This window comes from Manis javanica, chromosome 4 (assembly GCF_040802235.1).
Source record: "Manis javanica isolate MJ-LG chromosome 4, MJ_LKY, whole genome shotgun sequence".
Classification (NCBI taxonomy): Eukaryota; Metazoa; Chordata; class Mammalia; order Pholidota; family Manidae; genus Manis; species Manis javanica.
In genome coordinates, this window is record NC_133159.1 from 155,920,427 (window position 1) to 155,943,122 (window position 22,696).

At 57.4% G+C, this 22,696-nt stretch overlaps 1 protein-coding gene across 29 annotated transcripts in view; it reads right to left on the reverse strand.

The window, feature by feature from the left end:
* Window positions 1-22,696, reverse strand: part of CACNA1G (calcium voltage-gated channel subunit alpha1 G) — a 61,680-nt gene continuing 38,984 nt past the window's right edge. For 4 of the 29 annotated variants that reach the window (XM_017669500.3, XM_017669503.3, XM_017669496.3 and 1 more), the window contains 20 exons: window positions 21,896-21,964; window positions 21,574-21,758; window positions 20,544-20,670; window positions 18,872-18,997; window positions 18,183-18,272; window positions 17,416-17,608; window positions 15,509-15,562; window positions 10,326-10,477; window positions 9,453-9,562; window positions 8,621-8,754; window positions 8,252-8,322; window positions 8,039-8,117; window positions 7,822-7,943; window positions 7,267-7,620; window positions 6,484-6,627; window positions 4,471-4,605; window positions 2,675-2,852; window positions 2,225-2,394; window positions 1,941-1,997; window positions 1-1,034 (listed from right to left, as the gene is read on the reverse strand). In XM_017669500.3, coding sequence (XP_017524989.3) covers window positions 303-1,034; window positions 1,941-1,997; window positions 2,225-2,394; window positions 2,675-2,852; window positions 4,471-4,605; window positions 6,484-6,627; window positions 7,267-7,620; window positions 7,822-7,943; window positions 8,039-8,117; window positions 8,252-8,322; window positions 8,621-8,754; window positions 9,453-9,562; window positions 10,326-10,477; window positions 15,509-15,562; window positions 17,416-17,608; window positions 18,183-18,272; window positions 18,872-18,997; window positions 20,544-20,670; window positions 21,574-21,758; window positions 21,896-21,964 — 3,282 coding nt within the window. In that variant the 3' untranslated portion in view covers window positions 1-302. Of the gene's footprint in view, window positions 1,035-1,940; window positions 1,998-2,224; window positions 2,395-2,674; window positions 2,853-4,470; window positions 4,606-6,483; window positions 6,628-7,266; window positions 7,621-7,821; window positions 7,944-8,038; window positions 8,118-8,251; window positions 8,323-8,620; window positions 8,755-9,452; window positions 9,563-10,325; window positions 10,478-15,508; window positions 15,563-17,394; window positions 17,609-18,182; window positions 18,273-18,871; window positions 18,998-20,543; window positions 20,671-21,573; window positions 21,759-21,895; window positions 21,965-22,696 lie in introns of those variants that run through there. The other 25 variants (XM_017669513.3, XM_017669518.3, XM_017669516.3 and 22 more) reach the window with 17 other exon arrangements.

Sequence of the window (22,696 nt, forward strand, 5' to 3'; positions counted from 1 at the left end):
TACTAGATTCAATTAATTTAATAAAATAGAATATACATAGAGATTCTGCACAAACGTATTGCTTTCTCCCAACAGCTCCTGGTGTCAGGAGCCTCAGCGGCACTAGGCTTCTGTCCTTCTGCTGGGAGCCAGGGCTGCTGCCTTAAACTCTGGAAATCCTCCTGCCAGTGCCCAATGCCAGTGAGGTGGGGAGGAGCCCCTCCTTGGTGTCCGTAGGGAACTTTTTTCAGGTAATAGCCCAGGAGGAGGAGCTAGGATTTGGCACCCAGTGGAAAAAGGTGAGTGGAAGTGTGGGGCAGGGCTCAGGGGTCCAGATCTGCTGGGTCAGAGGATAAACCGGAGAGACTCAGCACATCTTTCTTTGGGGAAGGCGAGGCAGCCATGCTGTCAGCGGGGCCAGAGGCTGAGGGATCCTTGGAGTCGCTGGATGGAGCCCTCCTCCGGAGGAAGACGCCAGAGCTGGGTGGTGGCCTAGAGCCCTGGCCCTCTGGGGGGTCTATGGAGATACTGGGCGGGCTGAGTTTTTTCTTGGGCCTGCTCCCAGGCCCCCCAAGTGGCTGGCTCAGGAGGCTAGAGGGGTCAGGGCCCAGGTGGGGTTGGGAGCCACTGTCCAAGCAGCTGACTGCAATGGAGTGCCTCCTCTGTTCATCCAGCCAGGATGCAGGCCGGTGGCAGCTGTGGGCCTCCACGCTGTAGCACTTCTTCAGGTCCCGTAGGGATGGGGGCTCCTCATGGCTGCTGATGGGCAGGAGGTCTCCCGAAATCCAGCTCATCTCCGTGTCCAGCTCTAAGCTGCTTCTGGTCTCTGGTGGGCCCTTTGCCCAGGTGAGTTCTGGGCCTGCGCAGGGGGCTGGCAGGGGCATGTGCTTCGAGATCTTGCTCTGGCTGTGGGATTGCTGCTGCATCTGGGTGCTCAAGTGGCCCCAGAAAGAGGAGGCTCGGGCCAGAGACAGGGAGGGCCCACTCACCTCTGACAGCAGGTCTTCCCGGCTGCCCAGGCCCTGAACATCCAGGGAATCAGTCCTTATTGCTGCCTGTAGGGGGTGGGGAGATGGCTCAGCCTGGGGTACTTCCTTCACTGTGGACTATCCCACTTGTCAAGACAGATAACTCCTTCCCCCAACTCCTTGAAGCTGCAGAACCACCCTGAGGAGTGTCCCTATTTGCTCTTATTGGGAGATGGGGGCCATGAGCATCCTGACCGCCATTGTTCACCATGCCTCCTCCCCAACCCCTTTCCCTGTGCCTGCAAGGAATTACTATCTGAAGTTCCCAACCTCTAGGATACAAGAAAGCACTGGGTCAGCTCTCCTCCTCAGCTGGCACCTTCACGACTCCTAGCCTTTGCATAAACTATTTCTTTGGCTTTAAATAGCCTTCCTGATTGGCAAGCACCCCTTGACTTTATGGGCCCAATAGTAATGCCATCCCCAAGTAAAGCCGACTCCTTCCTCTTCTTGCTCTCTGCTGTACCACAACCATAATTATCCTGGCATCTGTGACCTGTTCCTGCAATGATCAGATGGCATGTATGTCTCTGATTAGACCGTGAGCTCCAGAGGTAGGAGCTGTCTCATTTGTCTGTGTTTCTGGTGCTAGGCACACAGAAGCTGCTCAGTGAATATTTGCAGAATGGATGAGGACTGTGCCTGTTCCCCCAGGTGCATGGGATTGAGTGGATTCTCACATGGCCAGGCTCACACGTAAGGGCACAAGTGGCCTGGGCTGTGGCTCTGTCACAGTGGGGGATGACAAGCCCCACGGCTGTATGAGCCTCTGCTCTGTGCCCTTGGACTATGGGCTTTGGAAGGTGGGCCCTGGGCTTGGCCAAAGGTTGGAGGCACCTAAAACATGTCTTGTGCCCCTTACTTGGTCAAGTACAGAGAGTAATTGGGAGGCAGCTCTGGGTTGGAGAAAGGAAGTCCAGAGACATGTTCTACCTCCAACTTGACGTGTGTCCCTGGGCAGCCACAGCCCCCCTCTGGTCTCCAGGCCTCCTGAGTGAAGCAAGAGAGGAGTGTGCAAACAGCAAGAAGGCACAGACCAGTTCTGCTGTGCCTGGTATTGTCCCTGGTACCTAGAACTGAGTCTGGCACATCACTGGCAAACAGTACATGTTTGTTGGAAGAATGAATGTGGCAACCTTGGTCACCCCCAACAGCCTAGGATTCCCAGCAGAGAAGCCAGTGCCCATGCCTATGCCCACCTGTCCACACCTGCTCACCTGGCGCCTGAGTGGCCTCTGAGCCAAAGGGGAGCGGCCCGGTGGAGGCAGCTCAGGGATGGTGCCCCAGGCAGGAGCTCTGTGGGGCTGGAGCAGATGTGGTGCTTCTTGGGGAAGCAGTGGGATGTAGCTGGTGTCTGCTGGCTGGGAGTGAATGGACAAGACCGAGCCTGTGGGAGGGGATGCGGGAGGGGGCAGGAGGAGAGAGGAGCTGGAGGGCCAGCCGGTCTGGCTCCCACCTGAGTCCTCTCCCTTCTACTCTCGCTCCCTCTCAGGACCTCTGCCCTCACTCCATGACCCTCAACCTGGATGGAAAGCCACCACTCCCCTCTTCAGGCTGGGCCTCCTCCTCTTTTGCTTCCTCAGTCCCCACCCCAGGTCAGGACTGGACTTAGGCAAGGACGGGGCCTCCCTAAGCGAGCCAAGCGGGCCTGCCCCCAGCCCTGGTACCTGACTGAGCTTTGGGGAGCCCCCAGCCCCCATGTCCCAGGGGCCCCTCGGCAGTGCTCCCATCCCGGCACATGTAGCTGTCGTTCGGCAGAGAGTGTGTTCGGCTGACCGCAGACTTGCGCACAGCCAGCAGGTCTGGCCCCAGCGTGAGGGGCACTCCTTTGGGGTGGGGTTCCATCTGCAAAGGGCACAGAGGAGGGAAGTGAGAGGAAGGGGGTGCATCTGGATTGGGTAACCAAGGCAGAGCTGGACAGCAGAAACCAGAACCCCTCCCCAAACAAGGTGGTGATGGGGTGAGTATAGCCAGGGAGAAGGGGCAGACACATGGATGAGGCCTCCACACACAGAGAGGAGGTGGGGGGAGGAGGCCCTGCCCCTGGAACACTATCCAGACCTATCACCTCAGAGCTTCCCGGTGAGGTGGGGGCGGGAAGGAGATGTCCAAAGGAGAGAGAGCAGCCCCCCCATCCCTAGCCCTGTAGGTGAGACAAGAGCTAATTCCTGAGGCCCCATCGAGAGGCTCTGAGGCAGCACAGTGGAGGACTGACAGCTAACAGCATCCCCTTCTCAGAGTGGGAGTGGGGTGGGACCCACTGAGTGAGCAGGGCACATGGCACCTGGGCCTGCCTGCAGAGCAGAGGCTGTGTCACCACCCAGTTCTTTAAGGTCCCGGCACTGGGTATGGGCTGGGTTAATGTGGGTTGAACGACAGATGACCACTAGGGGGATGTCACAGCCAGCTCCCCAACCTGTCTCTCCCACCTTTAATTATACGGTGACTCCCGTGGGTGGGGGTTGAGGGGCAGGGCCTGAGTACTGCGGACTCAGATCTTCCCTTGCTGAACAGACTAGGGGTGGGAGTGAGTTTTTAAAATGTATTTGAAAGGTGAGCAGTGATCAGCTTTTGACCCCAGTTGGAGGGAACCAAGGTTTGCTCCCAAGAGATTTCTCCATGTCCCTGTGACCCCCTTCCTCCTGGAGGTCCCTTGTACTCTCCATCCCTACTTCTCAGAGGCTGTGGGCCTCCTGTCCCCCAGGCAGGCCCAGCCAGCTAAGCAGCCCCAGAAGGCCCAGGAACGGCTGTGCTGGAAGACAATCTGGACCCTCCGCTTCCCCTCTCAGCCAGCAACCCCGAGACCCCTAGGTACCCCCAGCTGAGCTCTGCTGTGAGGAAGGGCCCGGTCCCTCCTTAGGCCTCAAGAAGAGAGGGAAGACAGGGAGGAGGGGGCTGCTCGCAGTCAGAGGCCCTGGGGGCCGGGCAGGGGTGGAGAAGCTGTCAAAACACGAAGAAGGCCCCCAGGATACAGGGACACAAGGAGACAGTGACGGAGGAGACAGGGACAGCACCCCAGCGGAGCAGGGCATGATGGTGGCACAGAGATGTGGCTTTCACCCACTACATGGTGGCAAATGGCTCATGTTGGGGGGAGGCGGGAGGAGGTGGGCAGGGAGGGGAAGGGCTGGCTTGCACAGGCTCCAAATACAGAGACTGACTCTGCATCCAGGCAGGCCGTTTGGTCAGCTGCCTGATGCCACCTCTGTTTTGGGGCTGTGTCACTCCTGGGTGTCTGCATTAACTCTTTCACAGCTGCTGCCCCTGGGCCCTTCTGGCCGAGGCTCTAGTACAATCTCATTTGATTCTTTCCTCCACAGAGGGGACCAGAAAGACCTCGCAAAGCCTAGGGCACTGGGTGGAGCCTGGTGGCAGAGTGAGAGGAGGGCAGGGATCTGGAGCCCTGCAGCCAGCCCAGCCCCTGGGGAGGCCGGGGGAGCAGTAAGGGGCTGTGTGTATGTACATTGCTCTCCAGGGCACTAAGTAAGAGTGTGTGAGTGTCATCAGGCAAAGGGTCATCCGTCAGAGCTAGAGAGCAGGATGGTTCAGACACAATCTCTGACGTCAGAGACAGAGCCTCCATCTCAGCTAGAGGGATCTAGACAGGGAGAGAGATGATCAGGCATAAGAAACCAGGACAGTGCACACTCCCGCGTGTGTGCACACACACATGCACACGCACACGCACTTGTGCACACACATAGCCAGCTCCCCTTTCCCCCTTTGCACAAAGCCAGGGAGAAAAGCCCTCCCTTTTCTCTTCCCACCCCTTTCCCAAGTAAACTGACAGTGCCTCCCTCCAGCCCCCACCACCGCCCCACTTCAAACCCCTGCTCTGATCAGAGAGGCTGCGGCAGGCACCAAAGAGCCAGAGCAAACACTGACAAAGCAAGAAGACACAGAAACATATTCTAAAGATACCCCAGGAAACTTAACAGCCCCCTCCCACACTACCACCACCCAGGGAGGGAGCCGGGAGTGGGGAGGGCTCCTGACTCTCATAAAGATGATACCAGAGGGAAAAAAAAATGAAGAAAGGCCAGCAAAGCGCCTCTCTGCTCTCAGCACAGACAGAGCGGCGTGGGGGGTGCTAGGGACAAAGCCGCCAATCTGACGACTGTTTTCTGCCTATTCTCTATGCTTCCAAAAGCCTAGCAGGACTTGGCCTGCCCCCAGATTCTGGCTTCTCCCCTCCCAAGCCCTCCCCCGCCTGCAGGCAGCATGCGGCCCTCTTTAGATTGGCTTCTGGGAGATGCTCTCCTCCTGCTGGCTGAACTGAGCACACTTGGGTGGGCTGCCACACAATTGCTGGCTCGTTGGGACCTGCAGGGGGCTTCAGTGCCCATAGGACCCAGGGGGAGAGTGGGGTCATCCCTCCTGGATGAGCTGGCTGCCCTGATCACCTGCTCATCACATTCTCTCTTCTCCCAATGGCTTTCCCAATGAGCCTCCTTCAGGATAGGAGGCCCCAGGAAGGGATTTGCTCTTCCCCCCGATCATTCTAGGTCATTGCCAGGCTCAGGCCCCTACAGCCTATCCGAGACTGCATTTCAACAAGAGGTCAGGAACCCTAGAGGCAAGGTTCCTTCCCATCTACCTGCCCGCTCCTCCACCCTAAGGGCCCACAGAACACTGTCTCCAGCAACACCTGTCTCCTTGCCTCCACTCCAGGCCTGCGGGGGCTTCCCTGAAGCCCTTGACCCAGGAGGAGGGATGGTGGGGTGCTCTGCCAAGTGGAGGGGGTCAAGGGCAGCCAGACAGGTTGCAAGGGGAGAAGCAGGGGGCAGGACGATCCCAGAAAGCACTAGGGAAGAAAAATACGTGGCGCTGTGGGAAGGGGCTGGGCTTGGAGAGAAGACCAAGTCCTGTTTCACACAAGGTGCCCAGAACCCGCTCCCAGCTGGAGCCTTCCGTCCCCTCTCAGGACCAGTCAGAAACTACTGGTACTGACAGTATTCACCATGCCTAGTGGGCTGCATGGCTTGATAAGCCACCAAACAGAGGACTTGGGGGTGGGCACTGGACATAGAGAAGAAGCAGACTTGGGCCTAAGACATGTCCCTCTGGGTCCCCTGGCTACCCCCAGAGGCCCTGCTCCCCTCAGTCTGGCACCTTGCTCCCTCTACCCACTAAGGTCCCACTGCCAACTTGTCATCTGCCCCATCCTCTCCTTCTCTTCCAGATTCTTTCTTTCGAACGCCTTCTCCAGACCTCTCCTCCATCCAGCCTTCTCCCTTGGAAGTGCAGTCTCAGCATCTCTACCTTCCAACCGTATGCTCCAGAGGTTGAGCTCAGCCTGGAAGAACCGCTGGCTGCTTCCTGCCAACCCCGAAGCTGAACTGAAGCCCTGAGGCTGCTCTCTCTCCAGATACCCAGTGGGCAGGAAACACCCCCACCCCCAGAAGCACAGCACAGCATGGCACAGCCCAGCATGGTGGCAGGGGGTGGGGGGTGCACAGCACGGGGGCACATTAACCTGTGGGTCGGAGCCACCCGGGCTGCAGGTGGGAGGGAAGGCAGAGGGCTGGCCCCCTGGGCCTGCCAGCTCGTCCATCAGCTTCAGCTCCCCGTCCAGGGAGCCCTGGATCAGCAGGGATATGGTGTCAAACAGCTGTCTGTCCTGGGGAGGACCAACCCGTGGGGGAGCCAGGGAGTCAGGGGAGTGGGGTCACAAGGGCAGTGAGGGGAAGTAGTGTGGGGGTTGGCAAGAGACAGAGGAAAGGAGAGAAGAACACACATACACACACAGAACAAAGGGACAAGAGAGGATGAGGAGGGTGGGAGGAGAGATGTGTAGGAGGAGGAACGAAATGCAAGAGGGAGGATGTGAAGAGCCCACGGGGCCAGAGGGATGAGGAAAGTGAAGACAAGGAAAGGATCAAGAGGTGGAATCAGGCAGGTGGAAGGGAGGGAATGAAACAGGTTTAGCAATTGGACAAGGGTAAGAAGGAAACAGGAAGGAAACAGAGAACTTAGCCTTGAAACACAGAGCCAGGAAGGGGAGGCCAGGCTGGAGGCACAGGGGACGAGTGAGCCAGCACATGTGCTGGGGGCCTGCCGTGGGGTGGCCACCTCAGGATGGGCTGGGGACTGGGCACCCCTCTGCATCCAGGCAGCAGGGGCAGGAGGATGCAGGCGGACCTCTGGGGTTGTTCGTGCTGCCCACTTCCCACGCACCACCCATCGGGCCACTGGCCAGCCACCCGAGCGTCCGCCCCGCCCGTACGCCTCCCTGCAGCAGGGGCAGGCGTTTGCTCACCATAGAGTGCTCCAGGGAGAAGCGGGAGGCTGCTCTGGCAGGGCCTGCGGCATGCGGGGCCCCAGGCTTGGGGCTCTTGGGGCTCACAGGGCCCTCGACCCCAGGCCAGAGGAAGGGGCTGCCCAGCGGCGAGGGGGGCTGCGGGCTGAGGATCTTCATCTCCAGCTCCAGCTCCGCCTCCAGCTCGGCCTCCTCCTTGGCCTCCTTGTTGCTCTCCTCCAGGTGCTTCATGAGCACGGCGATCACCACGTTGACCAGCACGAACTGGGCTGTCAGCACGAAGGACACGAAGTACATGGGGGAGATAACCGTGTTGTAGCAGGTAGACTCCTGGTCACAGTCCCGGAGGGTGTCCTGGGGGCAGAAGCGCAGTAGACGCTGTCCTGGGGAGTGTGAGCCGGGGCATGTTCTGGGGAGAGGGAGCTCCCAGGGTGCTGGCAGGGCTTTTATTCACAGCCAGGTCACCCCTGCCCAGGCGTCTTGGCTCATGAGGTGGGGCTGTTTCCGTGGGTTCATGCCAGCCCAGGGAGGGCCACTGCCGCCGTGGGCTCTCACCTTCATGATGCCATTCCAGTTGTCGCCTGTGGACACTCGGAAGAGGGTCAGGAAGGCCATGCCAAAGTTCCGAAAGGTGGCATGTCGGCCCAGGCCCTCACAGGGGTGCGTCTCATCACACTCTGGGGGAGAGGGAAGGAAGGGGAGAGGCCCTAGTTAGTCCAGGAGCCCCAGGGCCTCCAGGCCCGGCTCCTCCCCCCTCCTCCCCCCGACTCACCCAGGTCTCCAAAGAGCTCCACGCCCAGAGCTGCAAAGATGAAAAACAACAACATGAAGAGGAGTCCCAGGTTCCCCACCTGGAAAAGAGGAGAAGAAATGGAGGAGGTGCAGCTGCATCTCCCAGCCAGCTTCCCTGGGCAACCCCACCCCTTTGGAAAGCATCCCTCCTCCCTGAGAGGCCCCATTCCACCCACCCCCACCTTCCAGCTACCTGGGGCAGGGCCTGCATCACCGTGTCCAGCAGCGCCCTCATGCCCACAGCCATCTTCAGCAGCTTTAGCACTGCGAAACAGGACAAGTTGTGAGCCAGCCCCTCTGGGTCCCAGATCACACAGCTGGTGGGGCCAGGACCCGAGCCAGGGCTGGGGTGGGTAGGATGGCCAGCCCCGGCCAGCCAGGAAGCCACAGCTCTACCCCCACCCTCAGCACCGCCCCCAGCCTTCCCCTTTGGCAGAGGCTGGGAGAAAGATCCATGGGAACACCCACACCCAAGTTCCCTGCCAGCCACAGAGCTGACTATCTCCTGCTGGGCCGGTCCCCCTGGGAGGATGCTGTGGTGGGCAGGCAGCCAGGCACTCACCTCGGGCGATGCGCAGTACCCTCATGATGCGGATGATGGTAGGGTTGATGGGCAGCGAGGCATTGACCTCGATCTCCTCCAGCGTGATGCCCATGATGGACAGCAGCACAATGGCCAGGTCCAGCTGGTTCCACCTGGAAAGCCCAGGACATAGCTCCCTCAGTGGGGGCAGGGGCGCTGCGGAGGAGGGGCAGTCAGAGCAGCACAAGTGGCCACAGCAAGGAGGGTGAGGTCAGCCAGTCCAGCCTCCTCATCCTACAGGGAAGGCGTGGCTTGTCAGCAGTCACACCCCGTAGTTGGTGGCCCAGGCAGGGCTTGGACTTTAGCTTGCGGGTTTTTCATTTTTATTCATTCGCTTTTTATTTAGCACTCATATGGTGTTTACTATGTGCCAGACACCGTTTTAAGGGCTTTACAAATAAGAACTCATAATCTTCACAACTCTGTGATGTAGATACTATTATCATCTCCTATCTCACAGATGAAGAAATTGAGGCACAGAGAGGTTAAGTAACTTACCCAAGGTCATCAGCTTCTAAGTGGTGGAGCCAGGATTCGAATCTGGTCCAAGCATTCTGGCTCCATCTGTGCTCTTTAGCACCGTTCTAGGCCACATTGATTTCCAGCTGCTAATGTTCCCCAGGCCCTGTCTTGTCAAGTTCCCTCCCTTCCCTCCCATTTCCCAGGTCATGGGTGCCCCCACCCTCGCCCCACTGTCAGCCCTGGATGGGCCCTAGAGTGGAGGCTGAACCTCAGGAATCAAGAAAGGCCTTCAGGTGCTAGACCCTCTGGGTATTTCCCCATTCCCCCACACTCCTACCCTCTCTGTTACCTGTCCTGGAAGAACCGACGGAAGCCAAAGGCTACAAGTTTGAAAACTGACTCCAAGACAAAGATGACGGTGAAGATGTAGTTGCAGATCTTCAGAGCCTCGTCCAGGATCTGGCAGAGCCAAGGGCAAGATCAGGGTTTCCTAAGGCCCAGGGACTACATGTGACCCTTCCCCTCCATCACACCTCCCAGGTCTGGGGAACAGGGGAGTCTACGGGTACCTTTCTTCTCTGTTCCTGCCATGATGGCTGACAATCGGCCACCACTCCAGGATAGAGTAGGGCCCTCATTCAATGTATGATCCAAAATTTGTGCTAAAGGAGCTCTCTCCTTGAGAGATGGTGAGGAGACCACATGAGAACATGCTGGAAAGCACAGAATGCTAGAACCTGGGAGGAGCCTTGTGCATTACCATTTCAACACCCCCATTTTACAGATGGGGAAACTGAGAGACCTGGGGAAGCCTACAGAGGCTGTTCTGAGAAGTGGGCAAAATCACTGGTATTGGAGCTGGATATACACTAGAATCTAAACTCCAGAAGTGTAGGCACCAGTCTGTTTTCTTTACTCTCAATGGTCCAGAGCCCTAGCAAATAGTAGGTACTCAATAAATATTTGTTGAGGGAAGAAATCAGCTCCTCCACTTCCTAGCTGTGTGGCCTTGATCTAGTCAATTAACCTCTCTGAACCTCAGGGTCCTCATCTGTTAAACAAGATGATACCCACCTCCAAGAGTCACTGCAAGGAGTCCAAGAAGAAGAACCCCTGTAGAGTGCCCAGCACTCCAGGGGTGTCTGGCTCAGGCTGAGTTAGCTTCACCCCTGCAGTCCCAGAGCTGGAGGCAGGGCCCGTATGTCTGGTAACGCACTCCTACCTGGGGCTGCTGGTAGTGCTCCATGGCCATGGTGACCACATTCAGCCCAATGACACCCGTGATGAAGAGATCCAAGTAGTGGCTGGTACACAAGTGGTGGACGAGGAGCCGGAGGCGGGAGTAGTCCGAGTAGTAGGGTTTGCACTGGGCTTCTGGGGGAGGGTAGGGGGAGAGCAGAGTGGCCATGGGCTCTGCTGCCTGTACTGCCTCCACCCACAGTCCCTCACAGCCACCAGCCTCTAACACCAGAGCTGAACCATTCTAGGGTCATCTGCATCCTCACCCTCCACACATCGCCCTTCTCGGGGCAGGGGGTATGAGGGGGAGCTCTCTCAGGGTCTCCCCTTCCAAGCATTTGCTACCGGCTATAGTCAGGTGCAAAAGGGGTCAGGACATGCAGAGCTCCCCGCCCACATTAGACACTAGGTGAGCCCCTCTCCGAAGCAGCCTCCAAAATCCACCAGCCCCTCATAATGCCCTTGACTCGGTCGTCCGCAGTGAGGCCAGATCAATAAGATGAAAAGCAACTGGTCTTATCAGGCTCAGAGGAAGCTCCATCAACAGAGCGGTGAAGGCCCTTGCTCTTTCACCAAGCTCAGCCCCTCGAGGGGAGCAGAGGAGATTACACAGAGCTGGGATTTGGAGATAAAACCAGAGATGGAAAATTCGACATCTTCTTGGCTGGCTGCACTGACCCACCCAGAGGGCCTCTGGGGGGCAGGGCCTGGGCCTCCTGCACCCTCATGTGCAGGAGGGCAGAAAGAAGGCCACAGGGCTCTGCTCTGACCCAGACTCATCCAGGAGGGCCCCACCTGAAGGACTCACCCAGTTTCTAATGAGGGACTGCCCAGCCTGCTCCTGGGTGTCAGGGCAGCATTAAACTGCAGGCTGGGCTGGAAGCACTGTCTGAGATCTGTCAGAGGCATAATATTTCTCTTGTAATTAGTGAACCACTTAGTTATAAAAATTATGGTGCCAGAAGGTTGGCCTGCTAAGCAGGCAGAATGAATCCGGGGGCAGGAGATTGCAGGGGGCCCCTCCTCCAGGTGCTGAGGAAAGGCTAGGCCACACTGGGGCTAGATGTCATCTGGAGGCGGTTGACAGATTGGTTCCCTAGGTAGCCACAAAGAAAGAAGAGGCTCCCCATGGGGAGGCTTGGGGTGGCCTCAGGTCCCAGACAGCCCTTCCCCCTCTGCAAGTAGAGGGCAGAAGCCAGCTAGCAAGGGCTGCAGCCTCTGAGGCCTACGCCAGGGGTGGCTGGCTCAAAGGTGGCAGGAAGCATTGGGTCCAGGCCAGCTCAGATATAACTGTCCTTTCCCATGCAGAGGAGTATTTAACAGAGAGGTAAACTGAGGCAGGAAGCGGCCCACAGTGGGCCCCGACCAAAGGCAGAAGGAAGAAGAGAGCCCGCGAGCTGCCACTCTCCAGCATCAACCTTGAGGTGTGGATAACCAAGAGGCAGAGGTCCTGAATGTTCTGGCACACCACAGGGCATGTGAGGCCATTTTTTGTTTCCAGAGATAGGCCAGCCAACTGTGGGTTAATTTGCCCAGCAGCCATCCTGACCCCCAGGAAGATGGGGGTGGAGCAGCCTGGGACAGGGGACAACATGAGGCCACGGGTCATCCACACAGCGATTGCGGAGAGGGTGGACCAGGCGAGCTGGGCCATTTCCTTCCTTCCTTCAGTACCCACAAGGATCAGAAGGCGCTAGTCGCCCTGCGACGCCTTAGCAGCTGGAACTCTTTCTCTGCATTAATCTCCATAAGTGCTGAGAGCACCGATCCCATTATGCTAAAATATGAATGGAGAATTAACTAAAATGTTTGAATACAATTAGGTTAGAAAAAGCGGCTCCTTATTAGCCCCATTATTAGCTGAGGCAATGCAGAGGAGAGGTTGGGAGAGTCCCCCCTCCTCTGTCACCCCAGTCAGACGGTATAGGCAGCCCCAGGCCAGATGGAGCTGCTGCAGCCACCTCTGCCTTCCGGCCTTGCTCTAGCAGTCGGAGGGGCAGGCAGGCTGGGATTCAGCCAGGGACCCTTCTCCAAGCAGCCCAGAGGGAAGAACAATTGCCGCAGGGCATCTGCTCAGAGCGGCAGTCCCAGGTCCCTGAGGTTTGTACAAATGCCCCTTTGCTCAGCGCCCACCCCAGACCAGCAGGTGCCCAGATTGCCAGAAACCTCCCATTAGAGAAAAGGCCCAGTGAGTACCAAGGGCCAACCTGATCAGCATCTCCTTGGCCAGCCCCTCTGCTTTACAGAGGAGAGAATGAGGCCCAGCTAAAGGCAAGTCATCTGCACACTGTGAGGCAGTGACCCAGCCAGGACCCAAACTCCCAGCCCAAGTCTCTCACCAGCTGCCAGAAGGGTTTAGACGCAAGGCCTGTGGGCTTTGGCCCAGAGGGTGCCCTCGGGGGGTTGCCCAAAGGGCTCTAGCTGTTGGGCTCTGGGTGAGGCCACCCCCTCACTGCACCCAGACCTCAGTTCTATAGGCAGCACCTGGGAAGGGCCTTGAGCAGGTCTGCTGCTCTGAGCTCTCCAGCCGCAGCCTGGGAGGGGCCTTGACTGGCAGTCACTGATGTGTCGGCAGCCCCGGCCCCATCACTCCTACCACCAGTAGGAGCTGCCTTAGGCAAAGAAAATATCAGAGTCAGACAGTGGGGAGAAGGGCACCCGCAGGCCTGCCCAGCCCCTAGTCAGAGGCAGGAGCAGAGGAGGGGCAAGAGGGGACGCGAGGCTGTGAGTGAAGCAACAGGCACGGTGAGTTAGTGGGGGTCACTGGGAGCCCGAGGCACAGCCAGGACGGAGGGTTTGCAAAGGAGAGTGACAGGGAGTAGGCAGAAGGCAGGGTCACTCCCAGGGACGCAGGCCTCCTCAGCAGAGGCCACTGTTCATTGGGTCCCCATGGAAGCAGAGAGGGTGAGTAGAGGTAGGTGCCACCAGAGGCCAAGGAGAGTGGAATCAGCACTGGAGGCACTTGGGGTTGACCTGGCTGCCAGCAGCCTGGTTTCTCCCTCCACTTGGAAGCTGGGCTGGACCCAAGTGTGCAGTCAGGCCCATTCCCCTGATAACCAAAGACCTTTCCCTTGGGTCTGGGTGTGCCCCCCCGTGGGGCACAGCACAGGGTGAAACAGCACTAGTAGGGAGGTGTGGTGCACGTTTGGTTCCAGCAGCCCCAGAGTAGGGGGTGTGACTTGAGCCCCACCGCACTGTAGGGTAGACCAGGGCATCACCATCACCAAAATGCAGATGCCCAGGCCCTACCCCAGACCATACATGAGAATTCCTAGGGTGGGGGTCAGGAATCTGCTTTACTATGCTCTCTGGGTGATTCCCACGCACACCAGTGTGTGAAAAGCTCTAGTACAGACCACACAGAACACCAGGTTCAGGAAAGAGGGCTATGGGGGTGGTCTGAGCCACTGTTTCTGGTCTCTGAGCCTTCACTACCTGCTGCAAAGCTAAGACACACTATCATGATCGGTGTACATACTGGCATGTGCCAATAGGAGCGCAGCAGATGCCCCCAGAATGGGGTGTGGTAGAAGAGTAATGAGAGGGCGTAGCACTGAGTGTGTGTTTTGGGAGGAGTTCTTGGGGGCCAAAGAGTCTGCCTGCGTTGATTCTTGGTGGAGAAGCCTCTGTGAGCCAGCCCAATGCTAGGGTGGTATTTTGGGATGAGTATGTACGTGTGGACATTTCAGTCAACAGACCAGGTGAACCCGTAAGGGAAAAGCTCAAGATCACTTCCTCCTACCCACTCCTCATCCCCTAATAACACATCACGAATTTGCAAAACAGCCTGACACAGAGACAGGGGACCCAGGCAATCCAGACACAACCCAGCTGGAGCCTCCTGAGCCCCCAGGCAGGTGGTCTTGCAATGCCAAATGGCCTAGCTTGGCACCAGTGGACAGGAGACATTGATCCACCCAGGGCCTCGAGGACGACCTCCCCGATGGCGGCACAGGGGTGCCCCCTGGGTGGGTCCCTGAGCCCCCATGGAACAGGTAGCCCAACATCCACAGGGCAGCGTCTGCCGGAGTCTGGCTTCTGGGGAGTGTGGAATAGCAGAGAAAGGTGCAGCCCCATGGTTCCCAGCCTGAAATCCCGAGCCCTCAGCAGCCTGAGAAGGCAGCCATGTGGGGGTTATTACATTCTTTTTTAGTATTTCTAAAAGCTTGAAAGAAATCATACATATGCCTGTGTTAAGACCCCACAGATTAATTTAATGGCAAAATGGTCTTTCTTTGCTATCATTCAGTGTGAAACTTCTGTAGCTCAGAAGCTGATTAGCAATCAGATGTACCTTTGATTAGTAAAAAGAGTGAAACAAAGTCACTATTGAAGTGCTCTTAACCTCAAAGACAGTCTTTTAAAATGTGGGGTCTTTTGACGGGGCTCTTGGGGATGAGCAGATTGGGAACCACCAGACGGAGACATCAGAGGGTGTGACCAGGCCCCACAGCCCTGTCACAGATTCTCTGAACCCCTGAACCTTCATCCGGGGTTACAGTGCTAGGGAGCAAGGGCCAGAGGATCAGGGAAGGGCAGGCAGGATGTTGGGGGGATGCTCCCCAGGGACGCGGCTCTTGAAGAGAAGAACCGAACTCACTCCCAAATCTTTGGCTTTTGGGGGCAAAGTTTGTGGCTGACTCAGGCTTCTGATTCCCAATTCCTGCTGTTTGTAGCGATGACATGGCCATCGCGATTACTTGACTATTAGAGAGTCTGTTCAATTATTCATTGTTACATTTTTAAAACAAATACTTTCCCTCTCTGCTCCTCTTATCCTGCTTGCTTGGATCAAAGTCGCTCCTTCAGACAAAAGGAGCAGGGGAGATTTGCAGCCGTAATAATCGAACGGTGTGACACAGGAGGAGGAGCCGGAGTGGGAAAGGCTACAGGGGCTGGGGAGCTCCCGCCTTGGAAGCCTTGCCAGAATGGGGGGGCCCTCGGAGAAGTGCTGGAGGGAGGGGCACTCAGCAGAGCACAGGCCTTTGGGATGACACGGAGCCCAGCGCCCCAGTGACCCTTGCCCCTCACCCCAAGGGGATAGAGTCAGTGAGCCACGGAGAGGGAGCAAAGAGTATGTCCCCACATCATGAGGCGGGCCTGGGGAAAGGCAGGGCCTGACCACCCCCGGGCCACGCCTGGAACCCATAACCCCAGACGCAGTACCTGGCGCCGCGCTGGCTGAGCTGCCGGAAGCAATTACATCGTCCAGCATTAGATCTAAAAGAACGAAACACGACATTGGTCACTGGCCGGACCAGGTGGGCTGGGCAGGACCCCCTCAGCAGCAGGCTCCCCTCAGCTCTGACCCTCACTCTGCCTATGAATGGGGTGCGCTGGGCATGGGTGGCTGGTCCTAAATGTCCAGTTCTAAACTCGGGGCACAGGGTACTCGAGGAAGATGGGCAATTGGGCCAGCTTGTCAGGGTCACAGGGGCAGGGAGCTGGAGGCATGGGGAGGGGCAGCAGACTGTCATCAGAACAGACATCAACTTCTACCCGCACCACGGTCTCAGCAGCACCTGAGATGGCTACAGACCCCAGAAGGGGAGCCAGCTGGTCAGGCAGGGCCACAAGTGCCTCCTGCCAAAATAATTCCATCTGCAGATGCCCTGCTGAGAAGGCAGACTGTAAAGGGTGGGGGTGGACGGAACAGGAGTGAGAGCTTGGCTGCTGGGGACAGTGCGCCTGCTCAGCCTAGACATCCATGGGAGAGCCAAGATAGGACCCCTACCCCAGAGCTGAGCAGGAGGCTTGGGGTGCCAGCACTGAGGATGTGGGGCATGGAGAGCTGCGCCACCACGGCTGCTAGTAACTCCACACCATCCACCTTGAGCAGCCCCCACCTGGCACGGGGAGCATCAGCCCTGCCCCTGTACCCCACTCCCACCAGCTTCCACTCCCAGCCCTTGTTCCAGGTGTCCCTCACAGGCGCAGGAGGGAAGGGGAGGTAGCCCCCAACCCATTTGGTAGTACTCACATTTCAACAAACCAAAGGGAAAACTCAGAGCACTGCACACACCTTAGCAGCGTAAGGAAGACGTTTTTGGGAGAGGGAGGGAAACCCGCAGCCCAAACAGAGACACCCACACAAAGGCTTCCAGAAACCCACACATAATGACGCTCAGAGCGACGTGGGCAGGGACTGAGAGAGAGAGTCACAGAGATTATCAAGTACCAGATGACAGGCAGGAACCCTGAAGACAGGGAGCCAGGTGCAGACACACCTGCAGACACACAAGAGAACAAAGGGGTCCCATGCCTGTCATTTCTCTTGCATCCTTCCTGGAATCTGTGTGTCTTTTTGCTTAGTCTTGGCCCACCCATGGCATCAGGGCATGAGAAGGGGTGGGATGGGGGCCTCACCCGCCAATGCCAAGAGATGGTGGAGATCCCAGGTGAGGGGGCAGAGGGTCTGAAGCCAGAGAGGCATGAGCTTAGAGTTCCGGGACCTCAGACCTTCCCTGAGCCAGGGGTATTTTTTTTTTAAACAGCTTGGCAAGAAAATGACAGGAAGGCAGGGGGTTTTGCTGGAGATAGGGAGGGAGGTGGGTCTGGAGTTCTTGAGGGCTGCTGTCCATTTGCTGGTTTTGCTGGTTCTGCCAAGGCCTTGCTCAGCAGCTATAGACACTAAGCAGGCACAGCTTCAAGATGCTTGCTCACCAGCCCTGGGGCAGGCAAGGCTGGCACCTGGGCCATTCCCTGGGCCGCTAGACACTGGCACAGGGCAACGTAGCATGGTTCTCATCCCATGAGGCTCCTCTGAGAGTTGAGCTGGGAGAGGCTGTGCATCAGCTCCCACCTGGCATCATCTGGGAAGCGTGATGCTGAGACCTGGGGAGCCCCGCAGGGTGGGGGTAGTTACCCCTCCCCAGCGGGGCTGAACTGGTCTGCTTCATGCGGGCTCTGAAGGCTGACATGCTCTTGGGGGGCCAGGAGGTGAGGAGGGGGTGGGAACATCTTCTCCCTGCTCCCAGCCTCAGCCCCTGGCCCCCCACAGTCGCAAGGCCAATGTCAAACACCACTCAGAGAGTTGTGGAAAGACTACCGACCAGCCATCTGTTTCTCCTTACTCCTTCTCTTTTTTTCCAGTCTCCGTAAACGCTTCTCTTCCCGCCGCCGGGCCTCCTCCTCCTCCTGGTGCTGCCGACACTTGTGGAAGTTCTCCACCACCACGCCCACAAACATGTTCAGGACAAAGAAGGCCACAATGAGCAGGAACGAGATGAAGTACAGCAGCATCCAGGGGTTGTGGTTCATGACAGGCTGGCAGGGAGCAGAAAGGACAGGTGGAGGCATCAGCCTGAGGGTGACCATCTCAGGTGCTGCCCCGCAGCCTGGGTTCTTAACGAAGGCCTGCAAACTCAGCTATAGGGACCCAGCAGATGATTGTAAATAAATGATGTAGGTTTGGTGTTAGGCTGTTGGGAGGGGTGAGGACTGTGGCAACGTGGAGAGTAGATGTTTTTTTAAAGGGGGCAGCTGCTGCTTTGTTCCAGCTGACTCTTACCCTGTGAGAATGTAAGCCCAATGTTCCCAGATCTATGGACTTGTCCCAAGCAGGCGCAAATCTGGATTTTCATGTGAAACTCACCAATTGTCGAATGTTCACCATAATTCAAAAAAAATTTAACCATGATGCAAGCTAATAAAACATTCCCAGATTTGGCCCTTAGGCTCCCAGTTCCAGCCTCTGTTGTAAAAGGTGATGCCTCTTCAATGGCACTTTGCCAACCTGCTGTGCCCTCTTTCTGTCCAGTGTCTGTACCTATTATGCCTGGTATCTGCCCCTGTTGAGTGACAGGAACCCAAAGATGGATCCTGCCCACCTCGGCCGTACCTGCTGGTCCACGCCCACTGCATCCAGCCCGTCGTACATGATGTCCACCCAGCCGTCCTTGGAGGCCAGCACGAACAGGGACATCAGGGCCTTGGGGGAGGGGAAGAGAAGAGCAGACCACCTGAAACCTAGGATGCAGTGCCAAACCACCCACTTCCTGTCCCCAGAGCACCTCCTGGCAATAGCTCAGGGACCTGTGCCCTTCACAGGTCAGGCTGGAGTCACACTCCAGGCCCCAGCAGAGCTTTCTGTCCCAAGGCTTCACGACTCGTATGAAGCCAGAGGAGCCACGGCAGGTGATCAGACCCTCTGACCTCAGCCAGGTAGAGCTAGGGACCCCAGAGACCTGGAGATCTAGGAAGCAAAACCAGTAGGTCTGTGAACCAAACCAGCAAAACTAAGGGAGCTATTTCGTTTTCTACGTTTCTCCTTTTCTGCCAATGTGGAGTAAGAAAAGGAATCATCTCAACCATATGCCTTGCAGCCCATATTGTGCAAAGCAAATACACACATCATCTTATCACATCCTGCTGTGACCCTTCAAGGAGATACCATTATGATCCATTTGCCAGATGATGAAACTGAGGCCCTGGCAAGTCAGTTGCCCTACATGCATCACTGAGCATGGAACTGAATTCTCTCCATCGAGGCTCTTGACACAGCTCCTACCCCCACCTCCTGGGGCTCACCTGGCCAAGGTTGTCAAAGTTGTACTTGTGCCGGACCCACCGGTAACTGGCCTCAGCACAGTCAGACTTGTTGGTGATGTTCCTGGTGTCTTCGCCTTGGCAAACAAAGAACTTCCCTTTGAAGAGCTGGACACACACATACCCAGAGACAGAAAGAAGAGAGCTGTGACCACAGGAATCCCAGAGCTTCCCAGCCCCACTTCCCCCACACCAGCACACCCTGGGGGAGGGCGGGGTGCTTGGTCAAGTCAGGGAAACCCTGACAGGAATCTCCCATGCAGGCTCCTCTTCTTCTGGGTTCCCTGCAGCAGAGACCCTAGAGAGGGAGGAAAGGGCATTGGGGCAGCTACTGCAAAAGGGCAGAAGGAGGGGAAAGGTAGAAAAATGAGTATTTTCTACAAAGGCCTAGGCTAGTGGTTCCCCAAGTGGGGTCTCTGGACCAGGAGCATCAGCATCAGCTGGGGACATGCTAGAAATGAAAATTCTCAGGCCCACCCCAGACCCATGGAATCAGATACTCTGGGGAAAGCGCTGACGGATCTGGTTTAATGGTGGGGGCAGGCTAGGTATTATCAAACCCACTTTACAGGTGAGGAAAACTGAGGCTCAGAGAAGTAACATCTCTCACTAAGGTTGTATAACTAGTAGGTAGCAGAAAGGAGGCTCAAACTCAGGTTTTTCTGCCTGGAAAACCCGCTCATTCCAGAACAGACCAGGCCAGAGAGTCAATGGAGAAGGAATTTGAGGGAAGGGAGGGCCAGAATGCTTGGGAAAGCCCCTCAGGACAGACTAAATCCACCGGAAGAGCCCAGGACTGTTCACCAAAGTGGGCTGGAAGTATGGGAAGGTGTGGGCATTAGTTACACAGAGAGGTGCCACTTGCACTTGGCGTATGTATCCCAGCCTGGCCCTTGGGGCTAGAGAATTCTAGGAAGCCAGGAACAGCCCCCTCCCCAGGGCAGAGGCACACCAGGAAGCCAAAGGAAGGGAGGGAGAGGGCGGTAGCCACCCAGGAGCTCCTGCATCCCTGTCCCAGCAGCCAGCTGTCTACCCTGCAGCTCAAATGGATGGAGCCAGGGAGGCTCTGGAAGACTGGGTCGGAGGGGTTCCTGGCTCCCAGAGGTGCCTGCTGAATCCTGCAGGCAGCTCCCGCTCTTTTTCCTCCAAAGCCAAGTTCCCTTCCTGGGCCAGAGGCCAAGATTCCCCAGCAGCCCCCACTTCCTGCCTTGTCTGGGGTCTGCACCCGCCTGCCTGCCAGCAAGCCGCTAACCTGGCCCAGCTGTCTGGGCCCTGGATCCCCAGGCCTGGCCTGCAGCCCACCCAATTCTAGCAGGGAAGGAAGGGAGGGGATCCCGGAGCAGACTGCGGGCCAAGGCGAGCGTCTGTGCTCCCGAGGACTGTGTGTGATGGGCAGGAACAGCAGCCTGCAACCATCACAGGTCAGAAGCCTCTTAGAGGCCCTCATCTCCTTTGGGGCCCTCTTCTGGGCTCCTAGTTTTCTTCAAGACGCCTAGGAGGCAAAGAAGCCTGAGGCCTAGGGCCAGAGGGAAGTGCCCCTGTTTATTTCCTCCTGGAATAAAGTCAGCAGCAGGAGCTCAAGCCTCAGCATCCGGGACCAATAGGAAGGCCACTCCTCAGGCTTCCCCCAACAGCTGCCCTCAGCCCCACAAACCTGCACCCCCAGGATGCCAAAAATGATGAAGAAGGCACAACAGATGACCACGATGTTGCCAATGGGCTTCAGCGAGGACATCAGCGTTTCCACCACCAGCTTCAGCCCCTGCGCACGACTAATTACCCTGGGAAGAGATGGAGGGGGTCAGAAAGGTACCTCCAGCTGGATACTCCCTGTCCCTTGCCCTGCTGCCCTCCCCCCAATCTTGTCTCACTGGTCCCCATCCTGGGCTTCATACAGTAGAGGGAAGAGGTCAGCTTTCTGGGCTCACTGCGCAGAGCAATCCTCTTTGCACGGGACCCCTGCCACCGGGACTCCCACCTTACTCTCTCAAAACAGGACCCACAGAGCCCCCTCCCACCTCCATCTCCCCTCCCAAGATGTCAAAGTATTATCTGATGGGGCTGGGGTGGGGACTCAACCCAAGGGAGGTGTTACCAGGGATGCAGTGTGTTGTGGGTACTGGGAGTGAGGAGCAGACAGGGAGAGGAAAAGGGAGGGGAGCTGGATTAACACAGCCGGGGAAGCATCACTAGTCCGTCAGTATTGTACCCAAGTCCTGATTCTGGGGTGGAGGCGGTTACCTTATTGGGGAGGGTTTCCCTGAGAGGGCAAATCCCCTGTGAGAAGTGTTACCGGGTGGGTGGTCCCTGAGAGGGGCCCAAAGGTGGGGAGAGGCCAGGGAAGGAGTCTGTTACCTTACCAGGGAGGGCCAAATGCCACCCGAGGGGACCACCAAGGGAGAGCTTCAGCTGAAGGGTATGAGGGCTCTGCCTATGGCCCCTTATCCTGTGCCCTGCAGGAGGCTGGGGCCCAACAGCCCTGAGCAGTATGCCACGTGGGGAGTGTCACCGAGAGGAAAGTGCAGAAGGCAGGAAACTACTAAGGCCAGGATTTCAGCTGAGTGATGACAGGGTTCCCTGTGGGGGTCACAGGCAGAAGCAGGGGCAAGTGGGGCTCTCACTCCATTGTGGAAGTGCTGGCTGTTGGAGGCATCTCTGCAGAAGAGGCGTGGCTGGGGACTCACCTGAGTGGGCGCAGGGTCCTCAGCAGCCGCAGCACCCTGAGCATGCCCAATATCTTGGTGCCGCTGTCGGAGACCAGGGACACCAGGATGTCGATGATGGAGATGAGCACCAGCAGCCCGTCCAGCACATTCCAGCTGCTGCGCAGGTACGCCTGCTCCCCGAAGCACCAGCCCAGCGCCACCACCTGGGGGCGTCTGCCGTGTCACCTCCAGCTCCACCTCCCTGCAGCCCCCAGCCCGACCCCACTTGTGGCCAGTCCTCTTCACAGCCCTTCCCACCCCAGGAACCAGATGATTGCAAACCAGTGCCAACCCCCATCACCTTCACTGTCATCTCTGCCAGAAAGACTGCGGTGAAGATGTAATTGGAGAGGGTCAGGAAGATGCGCTCCTGCAACAGAGAGCAGGCAGGTGTTGCCCACCAGGACCCTGCCTAGGGCCAGGTCTGCTCTGCATACAGAAGCCAGGAATACAAGAGCCTGGACCTGCCCCCAGCGTTGGACTCAGAAAAACTACCCCCACCTTCCACAGTGAGGTAGATACTCTCTCCCTCCACCATTCCCTTTCTCTCTCTCTTTCTTAAACACGCACACTGCTAGTACCAGGCCCCCTGACTCACTTACAGCTCTGTGGACAATCTCACCTCTGCCCTGCAAAGGAACTGCCCCCCACCCCTCCCTAAGAAGGTTTGGTGGCAGAAATTACCTCTACCATGCTGCTGCCTTCTGAGCCCCATATCCCAGGCCCTATCCCTATTTCTTCCTTAAAACTAGGAGAGGATTTACCTTGATCTCTGACCCCCCCAATCCCACTCTCTTCCCTGCCCCTTGTACTCGCTTTCCTGCTGTGTGCCCCAGAAACGGAGACACAGGGCAAGCTGGGGGCCTGAGTACAGGCCGTGCTTCCCCAGGCACCTCGTTTATGCTAGGCAGAGGCTGGGGCGGGGTAGGAAAGAAGGCGGCCCGGTTCCCTGATATCTGTAGGCCGATTCCATCATTGGGTGGCCAGAGGAGGTTAGTGGAGAGAGCTGCAGGGGCAGCAGGAAAAGCGGGAGTGTCAGAGAGAGTGAGAAACAGAGGGGAAAGAGAGAAGCCACTCATGACAAAGTCAGTGAGGGAGGGGC